The sequence below is a fragment of the Scatophagus argus genome, chromosome 1 (assembly GCF_020382885.2).
Source record: "Scatophagus argus isolate fScaArg1 chromosome 1, fScaArg1.pri, whole genome shotgun sequence".
Lineage (NCBI taxonomy): Eukaryota > Metazoa > Chordata > Actinopteri > Scatophagidae > Scatophagus > Scatophagus argus.
The window spans coordinates 16,631,129-16,652,841 of record NC_058493.1 but is presented as its reverse complement, the minus strand read 5'-3'; the positions used below and the strand labels follow the sequence as shown (position 1 = coordinate 16,652,841).

The following is a 21,713-nucleotide window of genomic DNA, read 5'->3' as shown; positions in this document are numbered from 1 at the left end:
GTCTCCCTAGACCTACAACCACCTTGCAGACATAGCTAACCTAGCAAATTTAGCATAACAAAATTAATGTGTAATTATTGTTAGGCCAAATAAAGTTGTGGCCACTACACGAGAAGTTAACTGCATCTATTCTGCATCAATAGTTATGTCATACACAGGGCTTTGGGTTAGAAAAAGAAAGCCTTAGTTTTCAAATATTATTGACTTTTTGCTGTTTTTTCCAACTCCAAGTTTTATATAATATATTGTATATTTTATGCAATTCCTATACATAGAAATCAAGGACATGTTCACAATCGTGCCAGAACTACTGACAACATATCAGTTCTGACAGCACCACCAGGAAAAAATCTTTGAGATGCTATATTATGTGCAATAAAAGCTGTATTGTCTGACAACACCATTATTGAGCTTTCACATTGACTGGGACTATACTATCAGGTAATAAAGCAAATAACTTTCCTCCTTCTGAGGCTGCAGATCAAGTCTGAAGATGGCTCTTATCTCAGTCTAGTGCTGAACAGTGGGGCAGCAGATGAGCAGTCCTCTGTTCATTCAGTCGTCTTTCAAATGTGTTTTTGTTTTTCACCAGTAAGATTTTATCCGTGGTTGCTATAATCTGATTGTCTGTTTGCATGATAAATAAAGCGATTTTTCCCAACAGACAGATTTAATAAGTGCTAGTTATTAAGCTTGACAGCAGTCCTGGGGCTGGAGATAAAACGTTGATGTTGTGTGCATTACATTGATTCTCCTTTTGAGCTTTTCATGTGGTCTTTAGAATGCAAGATAAACCTTTCTTTATCCACCATTTCAACACACTTTATGTGCAGAGCTGTCTGTGAACTGTGTGTGTGTGTGTGTGTGTGTGTGTGTGTGGATGTGTGTGGGTTTGTCTGAGGGGGATACATTATGATACCAGCACAATTGTTATTATGTGCTGTAAACCTATTGTACATATAAATGTATGCTGTATAACACATGACAAAAATGTATTTTATTGATTTTATTACATCACTATTTGTACAGAAATGAGTAATGGACTTACTTATAATACCCCTCTATTTAGATTTTCCACCAACTGTGTTCCACCGTTGTTACCCACAGGAGTGACGAGGTTGTTCAGATGGCAACATCAGTTGGTCATTTGGTTAGTCATGTTGTCCAGCACTTGAATCCAGACACCAGACAGAGTTACAAAAAAATAGCTAATTTTCTCATCAACCTCAGCTGTACTTTTTCATTTAGTTCTAATCAATAAATTCATATTTTCAGTAAGCTAACATGCTAAACTAAGATGCTAAACATACTGCAAACATTACAGCTGCTGAACATCAAGATGTTTACAGTTTCATTGTGAGCACATTAGCATGTTGCCTTAGCATGAAGGTCAAAAAAGACTTAACGTCTCATTGCAAAGAGGAAGATCTCTTTGATTTTCTTTTGGGTGAGGTTTCTATCAATTTTCTCATACAAAGGCTTTTTGTTTTCGCCATTTAAAGGAGCCCTTTTCTTTTTTTCTTTTTTTTTGTCACGGTCCCTCAGAAAGCCTGTCCACCCCCTGTGACTGAACGGATTTCTGTCCATCAATGAACTGTAAAATCTCTCTCCTACTCTCTCTCTTCTGTTCTGTTGCAATTTTATATATATTTTATATCACTTCATTTTATTATATCACTTCATCTCTGTTTTTTGTTTGCCACGGTTCATGGCAATAAACAGGTTGCCACGAACCTGTTTATGGCTTTCTAATGTATTGTATCGTAATAAGAGAGGCAACTGTAAAGATATGTAAGATATAACATCATTTTTCATAATTTAAGTAATATTATTTCTGTAATGCACATAATCTATACTGCACTTGAGTGATTGTACTTTATTTTTATAGGCTGGAATCCACAAGTAAGTACATCAAAATTATATGACATATCCAACACAGTAATTCTGAAAATGCAAATGTTTGGGGAGGTCTCTCTGATTGCCCGCAAAAGGTTTTGTTAAGCATTTGTTGATGTTGTTTTAATGTTGTTTTTTGTTGAAGGACAGCTTAATAATATTGCTGCAGAGGAGAAATTCATTGCAAAAACTTTAAGAGGCAGCCCTTTCACCCACAGTTTTCATTCAGTGGCTCATTGTCATTCACTGCATGCCACTCAGCAGGGTCTGACGCACACATGGATGACGTCACACAGTAAACATTTGTCTATCCAATCAACAGGAACCCAGAAATAAGAGAAAGTCACCAGCTCTGCAGAGTGGGCAAACACTCAAAGTAGTAGCTTAGTGTTGCCATCTGTTTCACAAATTAAGCTTTGAAGTGGTCATACAATAGGTTATTAAGCTAAAGACAGACATGTTCTATTCCTTCCTGTTTTATACTGTTTGAAGCAGTCCGTAAACATTAAGAGGGTAAATGCTGTTTTCCTCTCCTCTCCTGTCTGACCTCTTGACCTGACCTGATGGCAGAGGTCTGATTGTTGTCTAGTGCAAAGAAACTAAACTGGTAGAAAGGTGAATACCTCCTCCTGTTTCCCCCCTTTCACATTTTTAGAAAGATAATCTTCAGTTATGATTGAACATGTCAGGGCTTATTCACCCTCTTGACAGAAATATATCATCTCACCGTCAAATTTTACCAGAACAAAAAATGCGTCATCTATTGTGACGTGATTTGGCCAAGAATATACTGTACATGAAGATACAAAGGCCTTATTTTCTGTAATTTTTCAGCATTCACAATAATTGACACACATCAGTTGGATTATTGTAGTTACAAAACAGTAATTTTCATCACAATTTTCTCTGGAGTGGAGTGAACCAGTTATGGTTAGGTTTAAGAGATTTGAGACTATAGAGCAGTGGTTCACAAATATACTGCATATTATACACTGATCTATACCCCTGATCTCTCCTGCTTGTTCATCCTTCACCTGTAAAGTCAACTGTAGTGTTAAGTGTTGCACATAGAACACTTTGACAAAGTTCATACCAGTGAATGACTTTTATGGCAGGAGTTAAGAGATAATATTTTACTGGCTTTTAACATAAAATTGCCAGAAAGAAAAGGAAACAATGTTTTAAAGAATGACTTCATTCTAGATTTTAGCACCTTGAAATGTCCTGTTCTCAAGGAAAAGACAACAATTTCAATGAACTGCTGGTCATGAAAATAAAAGTCTTTGTCCGTACCAAGAATTGTGTTTCACTTGCTTATTTGCTGTAAGGGCTGAAGCCTATGCACAATCTTGAAATGATGAAATGCCAAAAATTATTTATTAAGCCAAAGAATGCCAAATGACAGTTCAGATGAGCTGCAGAGTAAAGTTCAGCTTTTGGTCCTAAATTAATTAGGATTAAAATCTTGTGATTTTTAAGATGTTTTGCAGCACACTGTGGACACTGATGCATTGTAAAGGTAAAGTTGCAGTACATAAATCAGCTTGAATTTTTTCTTGAAATCTGAACATGACAGACTGAATTAATTTCAGCTCAGTGGGGAGCAACTGGAAGCTACTGGCTTAAAAATAAAGCTGCCCTGCTGACAGAAAAGCTACCAGAAAAGCTGTGTTTAAGGTGTAACGACTGGCAAAAAATTAAAGGTGAAGGGATCAACTTTTCTCACTGTTACCTGCCCACAAACACCACAACACACAGCATGAAAATCTGAAAATCACAGTGTTATTCTTTATTTCATTGTGTAATATTTAACAGGCTTTCAATATAGTCACATTCTCACACTTGATGAGACACACACTTTTTTTTTTCTTTTTTTTTTTTTTTATATCCAACAACCCTGTTTCAATGAGAAAGAGACCCCTGTTACCTAAGATCTACTAGCAGAATTCAATAGTGATTCTTTGAAAAACACTAAAAAGTAAAAAAGATACTCAGTGATCTTCAATACCCAGGCCTTTTAAATGAGAGAGCCGTTATGCAAGGCTGAAATTCTAGCCTCACTAGTCAGTATTTTTGTATGAGGGAGAGAAGCAGAGGCACTATGACATACAAACATTGTGTAACAGGGTCAATATGCACTGCTTAAATTACCCAAGATTTTTTTTTTAGGAATGTGGAGCACCAGATTGCTATCTCTCAGTCCACACAAAACATTTAGGAAGACAGCATGTTTCCCTACAAATCCCTTAGATGGGCTTGTTTTAATTGACTTAACTTTATCAATAAACTCCCACAGTTTCTTGCTGCTTCTTTCTCACCTCTGGTGTATCTTTTTTCAATGAAAAAAAAATTGTCCATGAAACACAAAACACAATACACAAACACAAAAGGACCCCCCCCCCCCCCCCCCCCCCCCCCCCCCCACACACACACACATGTTGTCCCTATTTTCAGCAAACCCATTAAAGACTGTGCTAGAGTCACTTTTCAGACTGAAACATGCAGTCCAAGATTGTGAGGATTATACAGTAGCAGAGCTGCAGTATCTGACTATTGTTTGTATGAGATTATTTAGTCAGACGTGGATATGGTTGCTCTATATTTCTTCTGTCTTTGATATGCAATGCATGAATGTGTGTAAGCAGTCCACTTACAATACACTATCCATTCAGCTTCAGCACTTATCTCTGCATACAGCCTTGGATGGTCTTCCTTATTTGAGCACACAGTGAGTGCATGTTGGTGTGTAGGCACAAAGAGGGTATATCTTTGACACCACTTTAATAACTTCCAACCTGCCGAGTTGGTTTTGTCTGTGCTGGCAGAGTCCTGTTATCAGTTAGACAGACTGTCAAGACAAACATCAAGCTTTCACACAATCGCCCATCAACCCGCCCCACTATACTACCTCTCCTAAACATCATGCATCAGCCCTCACCGGTAGAATTAGATAGTGTTGCTGCCCACATAGATACACACAAGCACACACACACAGACAGATCAAATCAATGGTTACCTTCCTCCACATCAGGAAGTGCTGTACAGTAGGTGGCCAGTGGAGGAGTCCACCCACTCACAGGATATTCAATTGCAAGCATGTACGAATTCATCCACTCTCTATCTCACTTGTGTTTGCAGGAGATCGGCTCCATTTACACATGCACCTTTGGCCAAGTACTGCTTGTGTGTGTACACCCACACATGTAGACTCAACATAGAAACACACACAAACACTCACTCTCTGTCGCATAAAAACATCTCATGATTTGAGGCATACAGAAATACTCCAAATGCAACCGGATTTATGAATGAACTGAGAGGAGGGGAAAATATCTTAGAGTACAATTCTTTCTTTCTTTCTTTTTTTTTCAGAATGTGCTTTAGGACAATCTTTAAAAATACCACCTAGTCTTGGACTACATTGGCAAATAAATAGCAACTTAATTATTCATGAATCTATTCTGTTGCAGTAAATATTTTACAATTAATGGAGCAAAAATAAGAAAAGAAATAAATGAATCTTGTGATAACATCCAGAATAAAATGGACTACCATAAATCCTTTGCACTCAAATAATGTATTAGCATTTTGCACTATATATAACTGTCTGGTGCTTCAACATCCTTTTGAAATGAGACAGAATCAGGTAAGGAGCATGCAACTGACTGTGTGATGAACATGAAGAGGTGCAACTGGGGGAGGGGACTGAGAATATTAACCCAAGGGCCTCCATTCCCTCCTCCAGGCTTCATGTTAGACATCACCAAGAGCAATCCGCTCATTAGGACAGAGAGAAACACATATATCAAACGCAGATAGCCGTCAGTCCTCCTCTAGGGGATCCAGCTATGGTAGTAGAACAGAAAAGCTGTATGTGTCTTTGGGCCATATATTGCACATGTATATTTACAGCCTATCCTGTATGTGTGCTGTATACCATAGAAAAATTTCCCCCCGTGGCACACTGTAGCAGCTGCTACACTGTTGTTAATAATATTAGTGGATATAAGGTCGTTGACGTCAAAGCTTCTGCAGCACTCAGAGAAATTATCATGGAGCTAAATCTATTATTTCATTATCTGACTATGATATGAATATTATATTTTTTTTTTTTATTGATCTCGATGTTTGTTCAATGCTGTGATTTACACGTTAAGTAATATCCAATTCATTCCCACAAAGGCTGTTTTTCAAGGTCATAGAAAGAATTTACTGTGATAAGAGTTAAAATGTTCCCATTCTTCATATTAATGGGGAAATCTAAGACATGTTAAGATAGTCTGACTGTCTGCTATTGATATTAAAAATCATGTGTGGTATTAGTGTCCCCAGGGATGCAGGAAAGTGGATGACTGTACTTGAGAAGGATGTGTTGATATGTGCTGTTTAATGGATTGACTGTCGCACAGACAAATGCTTCTGAAACAGATGGTTACCTGAGTGGGAAAGGTCAGTGACAATCTTTCCTGGCCTTTTCTTTGCCCTTGTGTCATGTACTTTTTACTTTGGAGGGGAGAGGTAGACAGCTACCACTCAGCAGTGCAGATAAAAACATTTATGTTTGTCAGTGGAGCAGAAGGTGAAGGAAAGCCTGACGCTGATGGCGTGTGATGGTGGAAATTGGACCATGATTGCTTGTGAGATGTCAGGCTTCCTTGGCGGTGACTGGGCGTACATCTTCTGGGGGCCTTAATAGTGATGAATTGTTGACTGACTCATTGTTATTGTTGGTGATGAAACCTGCCACGATGGGCTGCCCTGCAAACTTAGAGCTTGATGGACTGGGTGGTTGTGAATCACTAGTGGCATTTTGATTTGCTTCCATATTTGCAACAAGCAGAACCATTTATGAAAATAACTCTGTTTTGCAATTTTTTTTTTTTTTTTTGGTTCTACAATGTTTCTGTCATATGAATTATTAACAAGACATATTCAGTGTATTTGGCTCATAATAGTATGTACACTTTTACACTCTCATCACACCTTTATTAATTTTAATTTATGGAACAACCTTGCTGGATGTGATAAAAACCCTGCAGGGCTGAAATTGTCTTGCTAAATGTATAGAGAGAACACAGAGGTCAGGCTCTATGTATTATTACTGAAGTGTGGTATGTATAATGAGCCAGTGGAAGAAAACCTCCCTGTGTAGACTTGGAGGATTCTCGCTGAACCCAGAAGTGCTGATTCCTGCAGATTACTTCATCAATAGAAACAGAATCCAGCAGTGTGAAAGTGTGCGCTTCAGATCTATTTTATCTATTTCTGTACATTACTCACATGCCATAAGTACACTGAGGGAGTTACTGGTTGATTGGTTTGAGTACTTCACACTGCTGAAATCTCATATTACCTTCGATTTGTTTATTTATGCTTGATAATGTTTGTAGCATGATATGGCATGCAAATGTAAAATAGTAACAAGCTACGACACTGCAAATTCGGAAGTACTCATTTGGAGACACTGGGCCTTTATTATGGTTAATTCATTGTGAAGGTGTAAAAGTAAGGAAACACAGCTTGGGAAGATTTGGGAAGAAACCAACAGTTTACAAGAGTATAAATACTTTTTGCATGTGGTACAAATAGTCCATATTGATTTTTATTACTTTTCTGATATATTTTTGATATATTTCCAAGACATATTTCTCTGTAGAAATTTTTCTGAATACAACAGGAGATATAACTCTGAGGAGAGGGATCTGTCTGACAGCGAGGCTGATCATCCTGGTGTGCAACAACTAAATGATGAAAAATATATTCCACCTGATTCACCCGAATCTACCAGCAAAGCAGCGATAATAGAGAGACTGAGCATTCTCAGTGGATGTTTGCTTCAGGCTCCATAGTAATGTGGTTTGTTAGATGAGCAGATGATCCCATTTACGGGGCCTGTCCATTTCAACAGTCTGCGCCACTGAAAGCCAGTCCAGTTGGCATGAAGACTTTCCTGCTAAATTGTTTACATGGTGAATGTATCTGAAAATTAGTATAAAGTTTATCAAGTATGGGTTTTACCATCTGGGACTGAATAAAGTTTGTAACTGTCATTTCCTGTTCATGTTTTGATTTATTTTTTCTACATTATCCCTTAAGTATTTTGAACTTACTTTCTTTATATATCACAGTGAACTACTACTGAAAGGCAAAATTTACAAAATTGTAACATTAGTTAAAATTATCAACAAAATCTTTGAGCCCCAGTCAAAGAAAATACAACACAGTGGCAGTGGGTGTTTGCAGAGTTAGACTGTCACCACCCTTCGCTAATTGCAGCAGGTGTGCCGCCGGGTCAGGTAAAAGGCGGAGCTGCTTTCTAACATAACCCCACATCTTCTTCATACTTTTGTTGTCTTTCGTTTATTACCACCTTTTTGCCTCACGTGCCTTATGTTTTGGTCGCACTCATGCCACTGTGAGGAAAATGCATCCAACACTTAACTTCTCAGCTCCTGACGACTCCAACCTGTCAGGTGTTGACCCCCAGAGACTACAGGAACTGAGTCACCGGTCCGTCAAAGTAAGCATCATAATCATTTTGGGTGTGATGATCACTTTGGGAAATATTGCAGTTCTCCTGGTTATTACTTCCTCCGTGGCCGGTTGGTCAAGAAACTCTCGCTACTTTCTCCTCTCCCTCACCGCGGCAGACTCTGCGTTTGGACTGCTGGTCATGCCCTTGAATCTCTGGGTGAGTCTGCTAAAGGACTACACCGAAGGACCAGATGCTCTTTGTCATGTCGTGGCCTTTTGTAACGCCACCGTCTATTCCACCTGCATGTATACACTGGCCACGATAAGCCTGGAGAGGTACATTGCAGTGTTTTACCCGCTGCAGTACTCATCTCTGATGACAAGAAAAAGGACGCTGCTCCTGATTGCCTTCGCGTGGTGCTTCCCTCCCTTTGTACTGTCGCCAATATCATTTCCAGATGGCATTATAGAGGTCCATTTTTCCACTGCATCACTGGTCTGCAATCCATCCTACTCCACAAATGTGGGATATTCCCTAAGTTTGACGTGCATGATATTTTTCCCCTGCTCCATCATCATGACTTACGCAAACCTGAGAGTGTGGTGCGCTGCGAAGAGACAGCGGCTGAAATTGCGCAAATACGGCTGTGCGCGTCGCAGGAGACACGATGTGGCATCCAGAGTGTTAGTGCCTGTGATGGCAGCTTACTACACCTGTTGGACACCCTGCATGGCAGCTATGATATACAATGGTAAGCAGTGCATACGGGGGAATAAAGCCTTTAAAGGGGTGCTGTGGGGGAAAGCTTAAAAATATTCTCTGTTTAAGACACTGTTATTGAAAAATTGCGTCTAACTTGGGCCCACAGTAGATATATTAGTCAGAGTGAATGTTGATGGAATGGAGGGATATCTTTTGCTCAGATAATTAATAAATTAACTTAATCACTAGGAAAACGAATGCAAAAATGTTCAGCTTTCAGCAAGCGCAAGTTATGATCCACAACACCACAATGAAGAATGTGGAAAATATTGCAGCTAACGTTGATGCATTTCTTTTTGCAGCTTCTTTACAAGGTAGTTCAGGGCTATCAAGTTAATATCCCTGATGTTGACCCAACTGAACTAACATTGAGTTTTAATCTAAGAAACAAGGTCATAGTTCATTTTCAGTATTTCTTGTGCTTAAATTATATTTATATATTTTAGTTTGAGAACTAGAAACTGTGTATTTGAACATCTAAGATTAATTTTTTTTTCTTTTTTTGAATGTACATTGATGGTTATTCCCCCTCTGCAACTCAACCAGAACTGCGCTGAGAGACATAACTGTCAAAGTTATTTATGTGATTCTGGGCATGAATACACTGATTCAAGGCCAGTTTTATGACTCAGACCTTTTTTGACTTTTTCTCATTTACCCCAACCATTTGCTGTCTTGGAGTAATCAAGACTGAAAGTGGAGTCACTGAATATTTTTAGAAGTAAAGACCTTTTCCAGCGAGGGCTGGAATTCATCTGATATGGATGAAAATCCCCGCAAAATGAAGCTGACACTCTTAACTGAAACTTCAAAGTGCGCTGCTGTCTAAACGCTAGTCAGCCTCACTGTAAAGTGATTGCCTCCACTCCACCAAATCTGTCAATTATTTTTTTCTTTTCAAATCTACATTATAAATGTTAAGTTGATGGCTTAATATTATAGTTTTCAGGGGAAGGACTCATATCATTATCAGTTGATGTCCTACATGCACATACGTGTTTTAAAATCGATGTGCTAATTTACAGTATGCACACATATTGTTACAAAACAGACACAACTTGACTATGTTTCCATAGTTACTATTTTTTCATAAAAAAGAAAAAAAAAGGAACCAATCAATTTTTCTTATTCAGAAGCTGCTGTCCTGTGTTAACCATGCAGCCCCACTTCATTCCCCATGTGTTCTGCCCCACAGCAGTCTCAGGGCACAGTGTACCAGAGTGGATTGAGTTTGTGGTGGTATGGCTGCCAACCTCCAACGGTTTCCTCAACTGCATCTTCTACTTCTGGATAAACCGAAGCTTCCGCAGGAAATTCTACCTTGTCCTCCAGAGGCTGGCTCTGGCCCTCTGCCCTGAAATGGCCGACACCCTTGGGTGTTGCAGCTCTTCAAAGACACAGTTTGTGTCAGGAATCTTGAATAATAATAACAGCGTCCATGAGCGTTCTTCCAGTGTGTCCTCCACCTGCACACTGTTGACGCTGGCTTAGGATGTGCAGCTCTGTTGTGGTAAAGGTGCTGCCAGTGACTCCTGTGCTGTCTTGCATTGTCTGGATGGGCTGATTGATTAAAGCTATCGACATATCCCTACATAAGGTATCAAAATTAGACTAATGGGTCACATGGGTTACAGTTCAACGGTTGATACCAAGACAGGCTACAATGGCAAGCATTTGAAATGACCACTGTACAGTTTACATAATTATAATTTCAGTTATATTCATTGTTGTAAATTTTTCTTATTTTATTTCAGTTTTAATCAATTTCCAGTTTAGAAGTAGCGTTCAGTTGATTGGAATACAGGCTCAATTTATAACTTATTTTGACTTTTTTGTTTTACTCAGGTACGCATTTGATTTATTGTCAGAGACGGCCTCTTAAACTCCCTTTTAGTCATTTTATAGTTAGCCATCAACCTTGTCTGTGCCCCAGAAATGCCTCCCATTATCTTGCGTCTAGTTGTATAATCAGTCTTTAAGTAGTGTTCGCTGTTGCACGCTCTTGTTGCTTGGTTCAGCATATTACACTTCAGACATTTGAGGTTAGTCAATTAGCTAATCACAAGAATCTGATATTTAAGCTTCTATTCATATGAGGCATCTGTGAACTAACATCATTTTCCGATTGCAAGCTCTTTGAAGTATTGAGGCCATCTACCCCTTCTTCAATCTGAACCATGCGTCAAAGACCTTGGCATATAACAGCTGGGAGAAGTTAACCTTTAAGTCAGTGTATGCAAGGAGAAAAGTAATTAAGCAGCTACACTGTGGAAAGGTCACCACATTTTTGCTGGCAAAGAGATCACTTGGGTAACTTCTGAGTCTTTGATTGTTTATTTTGTGATGTTAAGCCCATGATGTTCCTCTCAGTGTCTTTTACTAAAGTATGGATTCATTGTTCATGTCACCCTTGTATGTAATAGTTAACTGAATTGAAGTTAACTTTCAAAAAGAAAAACTGAAATTCGGAAATGTTTTAGGCAGCTTATTCTACCCTTCAGGTTGGAGCATGGTGTCATTGTGAAATTTTGTGCACTGGCAAGTGGTGACCCTCCCTAAAACTTGTAGAAATCATTAAAATGTGTTCAGCGTCAAAAGGTCTGTCACAAAATTGTGAGAAAGATGACCAACCTAATAATGACCTTTTGTATGTTTGCATTTTATGTTTCTAAATTCCTAATTTTATAAATAATGTACACTAACATTTGATAATACATTGGTTTGTGGATGATCTATTAAATAAAGAATTACGCCTTTGAATTGTGTCATCACTTGGTCTGAGTTAGGTATTTACAAATGTATCATCATGCAGAAAAATGCGCTCAATATCACTAAAACAGACCTTGCTGTTCATGTTTATGACAGCTTACTGCTTTCTCGTCAGACAAAATATTGTGAAGTGTGCTTCCAGTGAATATGACTGCTCTAATACGTTGTGGATATACATCCAAACCCTGGGACCAGGTGTAAAGTAGAACTGCAGGTATGTCTGCAGTCCTAGTTCCTGGTGTTTCAGACTTTTTTAGTCTTTTGATTACTGTGTTGATGAATGTGGACCCAGGAAGCAAAATGCTGTCATTTCATGTTTGAAATGTTTCCTCAATTATAATGGATAATTCAGGGGTTTGTTATTACCATGGAATTTATTTAGTGGAATAAATGGGATTGTTTTCACATACAGTGACCATCCTGTAGGCAGGTTTCAGCATGTTATGTTTGTGGCATAGAAACTGAATTTACCACTGTACTGCTTTCACATATATAAAGTGAAAGCAGTACATTTAAACAGCAAAGACTACAGAGATGATAAGACCAGCAAACTATTAGAATGATTTGCGGTCTGGGGTCACACAGCTGAACAACAACTATATGATAGCCTATCATGTCTTGAAAGTTGAGTGTATTGTCAAAAGTCATTACTTTGCCTTCCGAGTATCTCTTTTTGGGCTTTCGTGTGATTAAACAGTAGACCTCAGGGTTTCATGTACATTCAACATGTAGGTGGATTTTTGTGTTGTCTGCTTTCTGTGTTCAAGTCCTTTAGTTTTACATCTGATCAAGTGTCTTGTGGTGAATAACTTGGATTATGGTACTACCTACCAATGCCAGGGGATTGGTGTTGCAGGTTTCAAAACAATCAGATGATGAGAATATAATGCTTTGGCTTCTGAATAATGGATGGGTACAAGTTTGACTGATTGTGTGCCCCTGGTTTTCTTGCTGCAGGAATATATATATATGCGCACATAATGTAACAGAAGGTTGTTGAATGAAGTTATGATCACGGTATGGGGACAAAATTATGACAGTATAAACTAGCAAAACTAGTTTGACAAGAAGAAGTTAGAAAGACACAAACAATGATAGACATGATTGATTGATTGATGTATGTGAAGTGATGTGATTTGCAAATTAGTAATGAGAAACTGCTGTGAACAAAGCAGTGGTGGAATGTAACTAAGTACCAAATCTGAGGTATTTGTACTTTACTTGAGTATTTTATGCTGCTTTGCAATTCTACCCCACTACCTCTCAGAGACAGATAGGCTTGTTGTAGTTATTTTTGTACTCCACTACATTTGTCTGACAGCTTTAGTCACTAGCTAATTTTCAGGTTACACATTTTCATAACCTTACTGTCCAGTGAAAACCATATATCTCCAGATTTGGGGATTTGCAATGTGAATGTTGATGATAAACTGAAGCAGGTGACGAGCTTCTCACAGGAAAGCGATGCTACCAACATAACTGTTTACTGCACAGCGACTATTTCTGAGATTTTGAGTGTAACTACTTTTACTGAAGTAGAGGATCTGGATACTCCTTCCACAGTATAATCGCATAGGCCATGTAAAAACTAATCTAATTTGTTCAGGTATGTAGATTTTACAGCATTTGACACTGATATTATTTGTACCAAAGTAGATATATTTAGGATATTTTATGAACTTGTATTGATCAGACATAAGGACCGCAGCTCAGAAACGTGATTCAGCAGGAAAGACTGTTTCTTGAGTGAATTTAATCCTTTCATGGGTCTAAGTGCTGCAGAAAAAAACAGTAAAGCTGGGAATGTTTTTATTAGGAGAGGTGAGTGTTTTTAGAGAACCTTTTAGGCACTTGTCAAAGCTGCGAAACCCTCTCGGGATTCCATTCACAGACAGAAAACTTGACGCTGGCTCTCTGTATGTGGGTGTATCTCTGCTGCTCTGCCTGCTGAAAAAAGCAAACAAACAAGGAATAGGATTTTAAGAATTGTCTCAGTTAACTTCAGTCACATAGGTATTTTGTGAGAAGTTAACCTTTTTGAACCAACTGAAACCACTTGTCAGAGATCACAATTATTTCCTGCAGCATCCATAAGTGTTTTTCAACCCTCTGAGATTTTTTGCCAAGCAGGTCTCCCAGGACACTGGAGTGTGTGCATTAGCAGCCTCAGCTCTCCTTGAGGATGACAAGCGATTCAGTCATGAGGAATGATGTCTTCATGTACTCCCACAGATACAATGTGCTGTCTGATTAGAGCACATCTTTCTGTCTGGTCATAATTGCTGTCACAACATCAATGCCGATATAAAATTCGCCAATGTTGCTTGGGTGAAAAAATATCCAAAACTGACATCTACAAATATCCAAAACATTGCTTACTTTGGCCAAGTGTAAAAAAATAGGAGACACTACGGTCAGAGGGTTATGATGTAAAGTAATGTAAATCTGTTCATGACGTGCTGCACTTCTAAACAAGTGCTAAGCTGTTTCTAACAAAAGCAGGAGTGCAACAACAGTAAAAACTGGAAGTAAACACTGCTGAATTCTGTAATTAATTTATTGGAGTGGCTGCACTGGCAAGATTAGTCATTTTAATTTACTGTATATTTCCACTGTTTCTGGTAAAGGCCACATGGAACAACTTGCATACATTTTGGGGTTGTTGTGCCACCTTGTGTTTATACTCAGTATGGCACGAGATCTTTAATAGCAATAGGTTTCTGATTGCTGTTATTTTGCACCTCTGAGTGTAATTTCTTTTTCATTGTTTAAGGTTGTCCATGCTGTTTGTTGATTGCTAAAATTGTGATACAGATGTACATTTTAGAAATCTGACATGAATCGTAAGGTTTATAAACAATTCATCAATTTGTAACAAGAGGCCATCCAAGTCTTGATTTGCCCCACCTGATTAAAATGGATGGATCAATGGGTGTTGATTAGTGCTTTCTGTGGTGTGCTGCCCGTGAGCACTCGGCGCTGTGAGGGCTCTCGTGGAGGCTGCAGATAGAAAAGGCTGTAATTCTAATCACTGCTTCCTGCTCCTCTCCACAGGAAAAGTAGCTGAGGGGAGCAGGCACATGGAGGATTCAGGTATTGTTCACTTTGTGCTGCTATCACACTATGAAATGTTCACCTAAAGAAAACAAATCAGAGTCTAAGTGCATAACCACATAATCATTATCTACCTTAATGCAGTTTTTACATTAATACACAATGGCACAGTGATTGCAGTTTTAATAAAATGATACCAGAGTATGAGAGAACCATTCAGTCATTTTTCTCTCACCTCCCTGTTAGTAAGGAAAATGGACTGGTATTTTTTTCTTGCTGTAACACCACAATGTGATACCACATTGTTAGGTAGGTAGGGGTTTTAACACCATTTGTTAGAGGAGCTCATTGCCTTTGGTCATCAGAGTATGAATAAACACTCATCTCAACTATTACAGCCGAAAGCAGGATCTCAGAGTGAAATTAAACCCAGCTGTTAAAATGTATTTATCTATTTGTAGGCTTTTCAAATTAGCACAATACTGTCATTGCTGAGCTTATGAATGTTTAAAGGGAATAGCAGACAGCATGGTGGTGGATATTTAGCGATATAATTAATAATTTTTGTCATAATGGTCTGAGACAGTAAGATGTGTAAAGATTGAATGCAACAGCAGTGACACAAGCCTGTGACACTGTGAGAGGCACATCCATGCACAGCTGCCTCATCTGATGTGACAAAGTGATGAGTGTGTGAACTTCAGGGCTGTTTTCATTACAGGTGTTAGTTGAATTTAAAGCTTCAGGCTGCTCAACACCTGCAGCTGTTGCACCAACTACCCCATGCTTATGTTTGGGCTTATTCAATGTTCCCATGCAACATAGCACTGTGCATTTAAAACTGGCCTCACCAATGAGTCAGGCTTTGGGCTTCATGCTTGAATTTAGTCTTAAGATAGGCTAATCTCTGACTTTGTGGTTTTTAGTTTCATAAATGATGATGAGCAAAATAAACCTGTCAGGCAGGTTTTAAGAAAAATAACTGCACCTGTGATCTTTAAATCTCAGGCGTTCTTAAATTGGTGCCACCTGCCTTGCATTACTTGTATGTCATATTTTAGTCAGGAATAACCACAACCAAAAGAAAACTTTGTGGAAGACAATATTGCTTTGATGGTAGAGGACTTTGGATCCAGGCAACATGTGTTATTTGTTGATTAAAGTGGCTTTCCAGACAAAGCCAAACACAGAGATTTGCAGTGACCTTTGATTCATAATTTCTAACACATTTATCAAAAATCCCATGCATAGTCTTGCCCATAACCAATAGGAGAATCACTTCCATCACTTCGCTAAGATAAGACCATTTTCATGTCAAATTGAGGTTTGATAAATGTTTTTCTGTTTAGGTCCTACCTTAGATAAAAATCTTAAGTCCATTTCATAAATGAAGCCCGTTAAATGTATTTCTGCCGTCTCTAACTACCCACGTAACTTTTTTTTGTCCCACTACTGCAATCAATCATCATTTAACAACCATATTACATGTTATATATAATATGTATATACATATAATGCAACAGAAGTTTGCTGAATGAAGTTATGATTGATTGCATATACATATATTTAAGTGATGCACACAATATGTTAATGACAAGCCACTTTTATTTTGAAAGTGATTTTATTCAAAGATACTTTTAGTGATAGGAAATGGTAGCTGAAATCAAAAGAGATGAGATGAAAAGAGAAGTCAAGTGACAACATTTTGACAACTGCAAGTCAGTCTTGTAGCCACATGTAAAAATAGCAGTGAGTTATATTCAGGAATTTTTAACTTTTGTAAAGTGGACTTCAAACTCTTATGGCCTTTGTGGTTAGACAATAATTTCACAATGGTAATAAGAAATAAAACGCCTACTTAAGAATATTCGATAAAATCCATGATTTTCAAGATGCTCTGCAAAGCTTACTTACACCAAATAAATTTAACAGTGCCAAAATATAAACATCGACCTAGAGAATTCTAAAAATAACTACAATAGATTATTAAATGTGCATGGCAACCGACCACAGCCTGGGAAACACCCTTGTACGGCTATAATAATAGCTGGCTGACTCTGTTCAATGCAACTGAAACCCTCCAGTGACAGCTGCCAGTACTATTCACCCAAAACATAGAATTAAGATCCAATACAGTGAAACTGAGTTGTGAAAAAGTGTCAGTCAAATAACAAATGGCATAGTAAGGAACAAAGAAATTTAAGAACAGAACAATCAAATAACAAATTCTTAACTTCTTTCAAAAATGTTCACAGTCATTCACTGTCAGCTATTACATCTGGATAATAAAATATTACTGTATAATTGCATACTACATAAATTTATCTTCATAGATGGACAGATTATTATCACAGATTCCTGACAACAGAGCTGGAGAAAAAGAAGCGATGATCACTGATACAATTCACCACTATTTTCAAAAAGGGAACAGACACAAAGATTTAACACCGCAGTTATGTAATTGGAAATATTTTGCATTTACAACCAAGTGCTAATGCAGTCAAGCACTGCTTAACAACACAACTGTGTACTGAGGAGTGGAGGGAATAAACCCATCATTCTGACTGAATGCAAAAAAACTTTCAAACCAAGAAAATGCATTAGAAGTTATAATTCAGTGTAAAAGGTAGAAAGGTCACCAGTAATTATCAACTTGATTTTAATCCCCATTCTGCATACTAACAGCTCTTTCAATATTTCCACTTAGCCAGTCCATGTAATGATGTGTGTGTATAGCAGGCTGTTAAAAAAAGAAAACTTTCTCTGAGTAGGCAAATGGTTAGTGAGCATACAGAAACCAAACTGGAACAAATGCATATGAATGTTTAAGTTAAAGACAACATTTAACATGTACGACAACAGGCATACTGACAATGAGATACAAAGAAACTGAAGGCAGACAATCTAATAAAGTCTCCGCCCAGCTGTCTATTTGGTGCACTCTATGTAAACGGACAAGGACAGAAGTACTTTATCAAACTGTTCCCCTCCTTTTCTTGTTGCAGAGGATTCACACACTCCTAATTGCATGCGTTCAGTGTGGGGAGGTTTTGGTCAAACATTTCAAGGCCTCCAGATGAAAATAATGAAATGGAAGCAGGATGCCAGCACTCAAGAGGATTTGTGTTCAAACATGTAGTAGCGACACACTATGCCAACAACAGTAGCAGCAATAACAGGTATCAACCATGTGATCCAGGAGCTGTGGGGGAGAAAAACAAACATATCAAATGTACATTTTTTTTTTTGAGTCAAAGCAATCAAAATAGACAGTACAAATGAAAAAAGCAACAATAGGATAAATACATGAATTACACATGGTTGGGACTATTTTTTTAAATTTGTGAATCCACCAGTATTTATTTATTTATTTGATAATTTAAAAGAAAGATGTTTGGAAATGCTGAATAAATAAGATAGAAATCTGTAAAAATCTAATATTTAAAACATCTGTACCCTAATGTGTGTGGTAGGTCTCTACTCATTACAATGATATTCAAATTCATGCCTATTCATTATATTTAAAACCAGCATTTCTGCACAGCTGCAGAGAAATATTAGGCTACATTAATGTTATTAGTATCATACTGTTACATACTGTATCATACTGTAGAACAGGTTTCTAAAGGTGTCTGCAAAAAACTGTTTTGAAGTTGTGTGATCCAAACATTTCCAGTAACTGCAGAGAGTGGTAAAGTCCAAAGGTCCAAATTTATTCAATAAAGGCAGACAATAAACAAAAGATAAATGAGGAAAACTCTTTGTCTAAGAGAAAAATTTGCTTCAATCTATATTTGCTGGTGTTTAGCCTTTCAAAAAGGACATTATCACAAAAAAACATTTTTTCAACTTTGATATTAACAGGGCAGCCTAGCAGCAATCTAACATCACCAAACCACAATAACAATTCAATACCTTAAATAACAGATTCCAGTGTCAAAAGACGACACCTGGAACAGCTCGAGTCTGTTTTTTTTCCCCACACATTTACATGACTGATTACAAATATGATAACTTATTTGAGCTTTCTCCTTTTCAGTTTCTATTTCACAAAGCATTTCCCGAACCAGTGTTCATCATGATGACTCACCTGGACTCTCCTGACGTTGCTTCTCCTTCACACTGCATCAAACAAAATGACACTGATTAAAAAGAGGTAGCAACAAGCACAAAACTTTGCACTGCTTGTAAATTCTGTTAAAATGACTATTCTGTAGTTACGATGTGAGATCAGATGAATAGCCAATGGAGCTTACCTTTGTTGCCTCCTTTTTTCTGTCATCCTACAAAGAAAAAAAAAAAAGTAAATTAGTGTTACTGTATTTGTGTGATGGCTGACACAAATTACTTATAAATGAGCCAAAATTTAAAATTAGGTTTGTTTCTCAGGTAGTCCATAACTGATCAAATCTCAAATAGCTTCCAAATACCATGTTAATACTTACATCTACTAATATAATATAGATACCAAATAGGTGGCCTACAAAATATCAATTCGAGAATTAAACTTTGGAGCAACTCTCTCTTTACACACTGTTCTCCCTCTGAACTGCAGTGGAGGGAAAGTAATAAGACTGATGTATTTTAAAGACTGAAAATTTGAAAAAAACAACAACAAAAAACTAAAAAAAAAAAACACTTGACTTTTTTATTTCAGAGTGCTGAGCCTCATATATTTGGAAATATTTTTTAAGAGCACAAAGACTGGATTTTTTCTTTCTTACTTATTATTCCTTCATATTTCCATTTTTTATTTCTTAATGACCAGAACATGACAAAACATGAATGCTGAGACTTAATTAACAATTAAGTCAATTAAGTTAACAACAATATGACTCTACTGTCATAATTTGCAGCTTTCTCTGTGGAAACACAACTAATGTTCACATGATAACCTTGTCTAAAAGAATTTTGCAAGCCAATTTCCATTTGACCTGACATCAACCACTCTAAATTTGCAAGCATGCACGCAAAACCAAAGTTACTGCATGAGACCATCTTGTGACTCTATGTTTTGTTACTACTTTTTCTCAAAAACATGGTGACACAAATTAACTTTGGTATTTGACAGAGGGAAACAGACATCAGGTAAAGATCCTACATGCAGGAAATCGGGTCTTTTAGAGTTAACAGAGGCTCTATCTTACCATGTGAAGCTCTCCTATAAGGTACTGCTGGAGCATCTCCCTGGCATCTGTGGAATGACCCACATCCTCAAAGCTCTCTGTGGCATCTGCACCTGCCTGCTCCAGCAGAACCTCCTCACCTCCTGGATGCTGAAGGCACAGAATAAGTTAACACCTGACATGTGATTTTCCCTCAGTCCCATCATATATCCCATAGCTAGTATGTGCACTTCATTAGGTTCAGCTCAAAGTTAACGTTGGGTTATATGTCAGTTTTCCCATTTAGCCTAACTTATGTCACTGCAGGTAGCTGGGTTGACATCAATGTTGCTGTTATGACTTATATTATGCAGATACACCGCTACTTTTAAGCTCCAGTGGCGTTTGAAAATGGCAGACAACAGGTTAACAAGCGTTAGTTGTTAGCTAAAGCTAGCTAATCATTAATCTTGCTAGACGTTTCTTTCCCAGTTATGCTGGTTTGCGCAAGAACAAGTTACCAAGTATCTCTTGGCCTCTTGGTTTAACCCGAAGTCAACTTTATTCTGACTTTATACAGGCTATAAATGCAGGATAGAGTGAGTGTTCGTTAACAGCCCGAGCGAAGACAGTCAGCAAACGCAACACGTCAAGAGACGTCAAGACTAAGAATCTTTTTGTAATTCCAGGAAGTAGCGTTAGTCTAGGAAAACAGATGATTAAACTTGGATTATGACAGTCAACGTTTAAATAGTTAGTTGTTATCAGCTGGCAGAAAGTATTTCTTACCTCTTCAAGGAATTTTGAGATGTCATATACTTTATCGTGAATTATGAGCCACGTGTCATTGCTCATATTATGTAGTCTTACTTCTTCTAATGTGTAACATTTTACACCACCTTCTACTGTTTCGCCGTTCTCTTCAACACCGGTGGCATTAGCAGGACAACTGCATGCATTAATGTCGTTAATTTCCTCACCCATTCTAGCAAGTAACCTATACCGACTGAGCAGTTAGCTAACGTTAGCTTCTGTTAGCCAGGTATATATATGAAATGGTAGCGACGTGTGGATCAGTTTCCGCCCTGTTTGAATGCGGTTAGTTGGGCTCCAGGAAGCTCCTAGTGACAACGTTGAAACGAGCCGACATAAACAACAGTATTGGAACACAGATGACAAACAATGTCTGGTTACGAAATCTACAAACACCCTAACCGGGCACATCAGCAGACATGTGAAACAGACCAATGACATGCGTGTTCTTTCACTATGACGCACAAACACAACAACTGACCAATGAAACTGTGGTTTTCAGAGTGATAACCAATCAAAATCGATCAGTTAATGATCATGAGACCGGAAAATCTGCAAAGGTTGTCAACTGTGCGCCCATCTTTGCGCATACATTCTTTTGCGTTTTCAGTGACACAGTGTGACTTTTAGATGGATCCTATGTAACATTTGTTTTCCCGTTTCAGCCGAAGGCCTGCATTGCCAAGCTAGTAACAAGCTAGCAACAAGTGCACATTCAAATGTAAAATCCGGAAAAACAACATATTTCGAAGCAACCTAAAATATACATAGTAGAATTCCATTGAAGTAAAAAATGTATATAATGTAATGTATATAATGTAAAAATTTGTATGTAAAAG

At 37.9% G+C, this 21,713-nt stretch overlaps 2 protein-coding genes across 3 annotated transcripts; one reads left to right on the top strand and one right to left on the bottom strand.

The window, feature by feature from the left end:
- The first annotated feature begins 8,132 nt into the window (after nucleotides 1–8,132).
- Nucleotides 8,133–11,893, top strand: zgc:162592 (uncharacterized protein LOC561993 homolog). Its single transcript, XM_046387161.1, has 2 exons — nucleotides 8,133–9,122; nucleotides 10,329–11,893. Exons 1-2 carry the CDS (start codon nucleotides 8,321–8,323, stop codon nucleotides 10,622–10,624), a joined length of 1,098 nt encoding a protein of 365 aa, XP_046243117.1. The 5' UTR covers nucleotides 8,133–8,320; the 3' UTR covers nucleotides 10,625–11,893.
- Nucleotides 11,894–16,559: 4,666 nt separating this feature from the next.
- Nucleotides 16,560–21,318, bottom strand: LOC124058186 (cytochrome b5). Of its 2 annotated transcripts, none has more exons than XM_046387176.1 (5): nucleotides 20,851–21,318; nucleotides 20,104–20,232; nucleotides 19,213–19,239; nucleotides 19,047–19,081; nucleotides 16,560–18,158 (listed from the first exon to the last, which is right to left on the bottom strand). In XM_046387176.1, the coding sequence occupies exons 1-5, from the start codon at nucleotides 21,043–21,045 to the stop codon at nucleotides 18,068–18,070; spliced, it is 477 nt and encodes a 158-aa protein (XP_046243132.1). In that variant the 5' UTR covers nucleotides 21,046–21,318; the 3' UTR covers nucleotides 16,560–18,067. The 2 variants fall into 2 exon arrangements, with proteins under 2 accessions (XP_046243132.1, XP_046243139.1); XM_046387183.1 differs by having other exon boundaries at nucleotides 19,047–19,078.
- Between the last annotated feature and the right edge of the window lie 395 nt (nucleotides 21,319–21,713).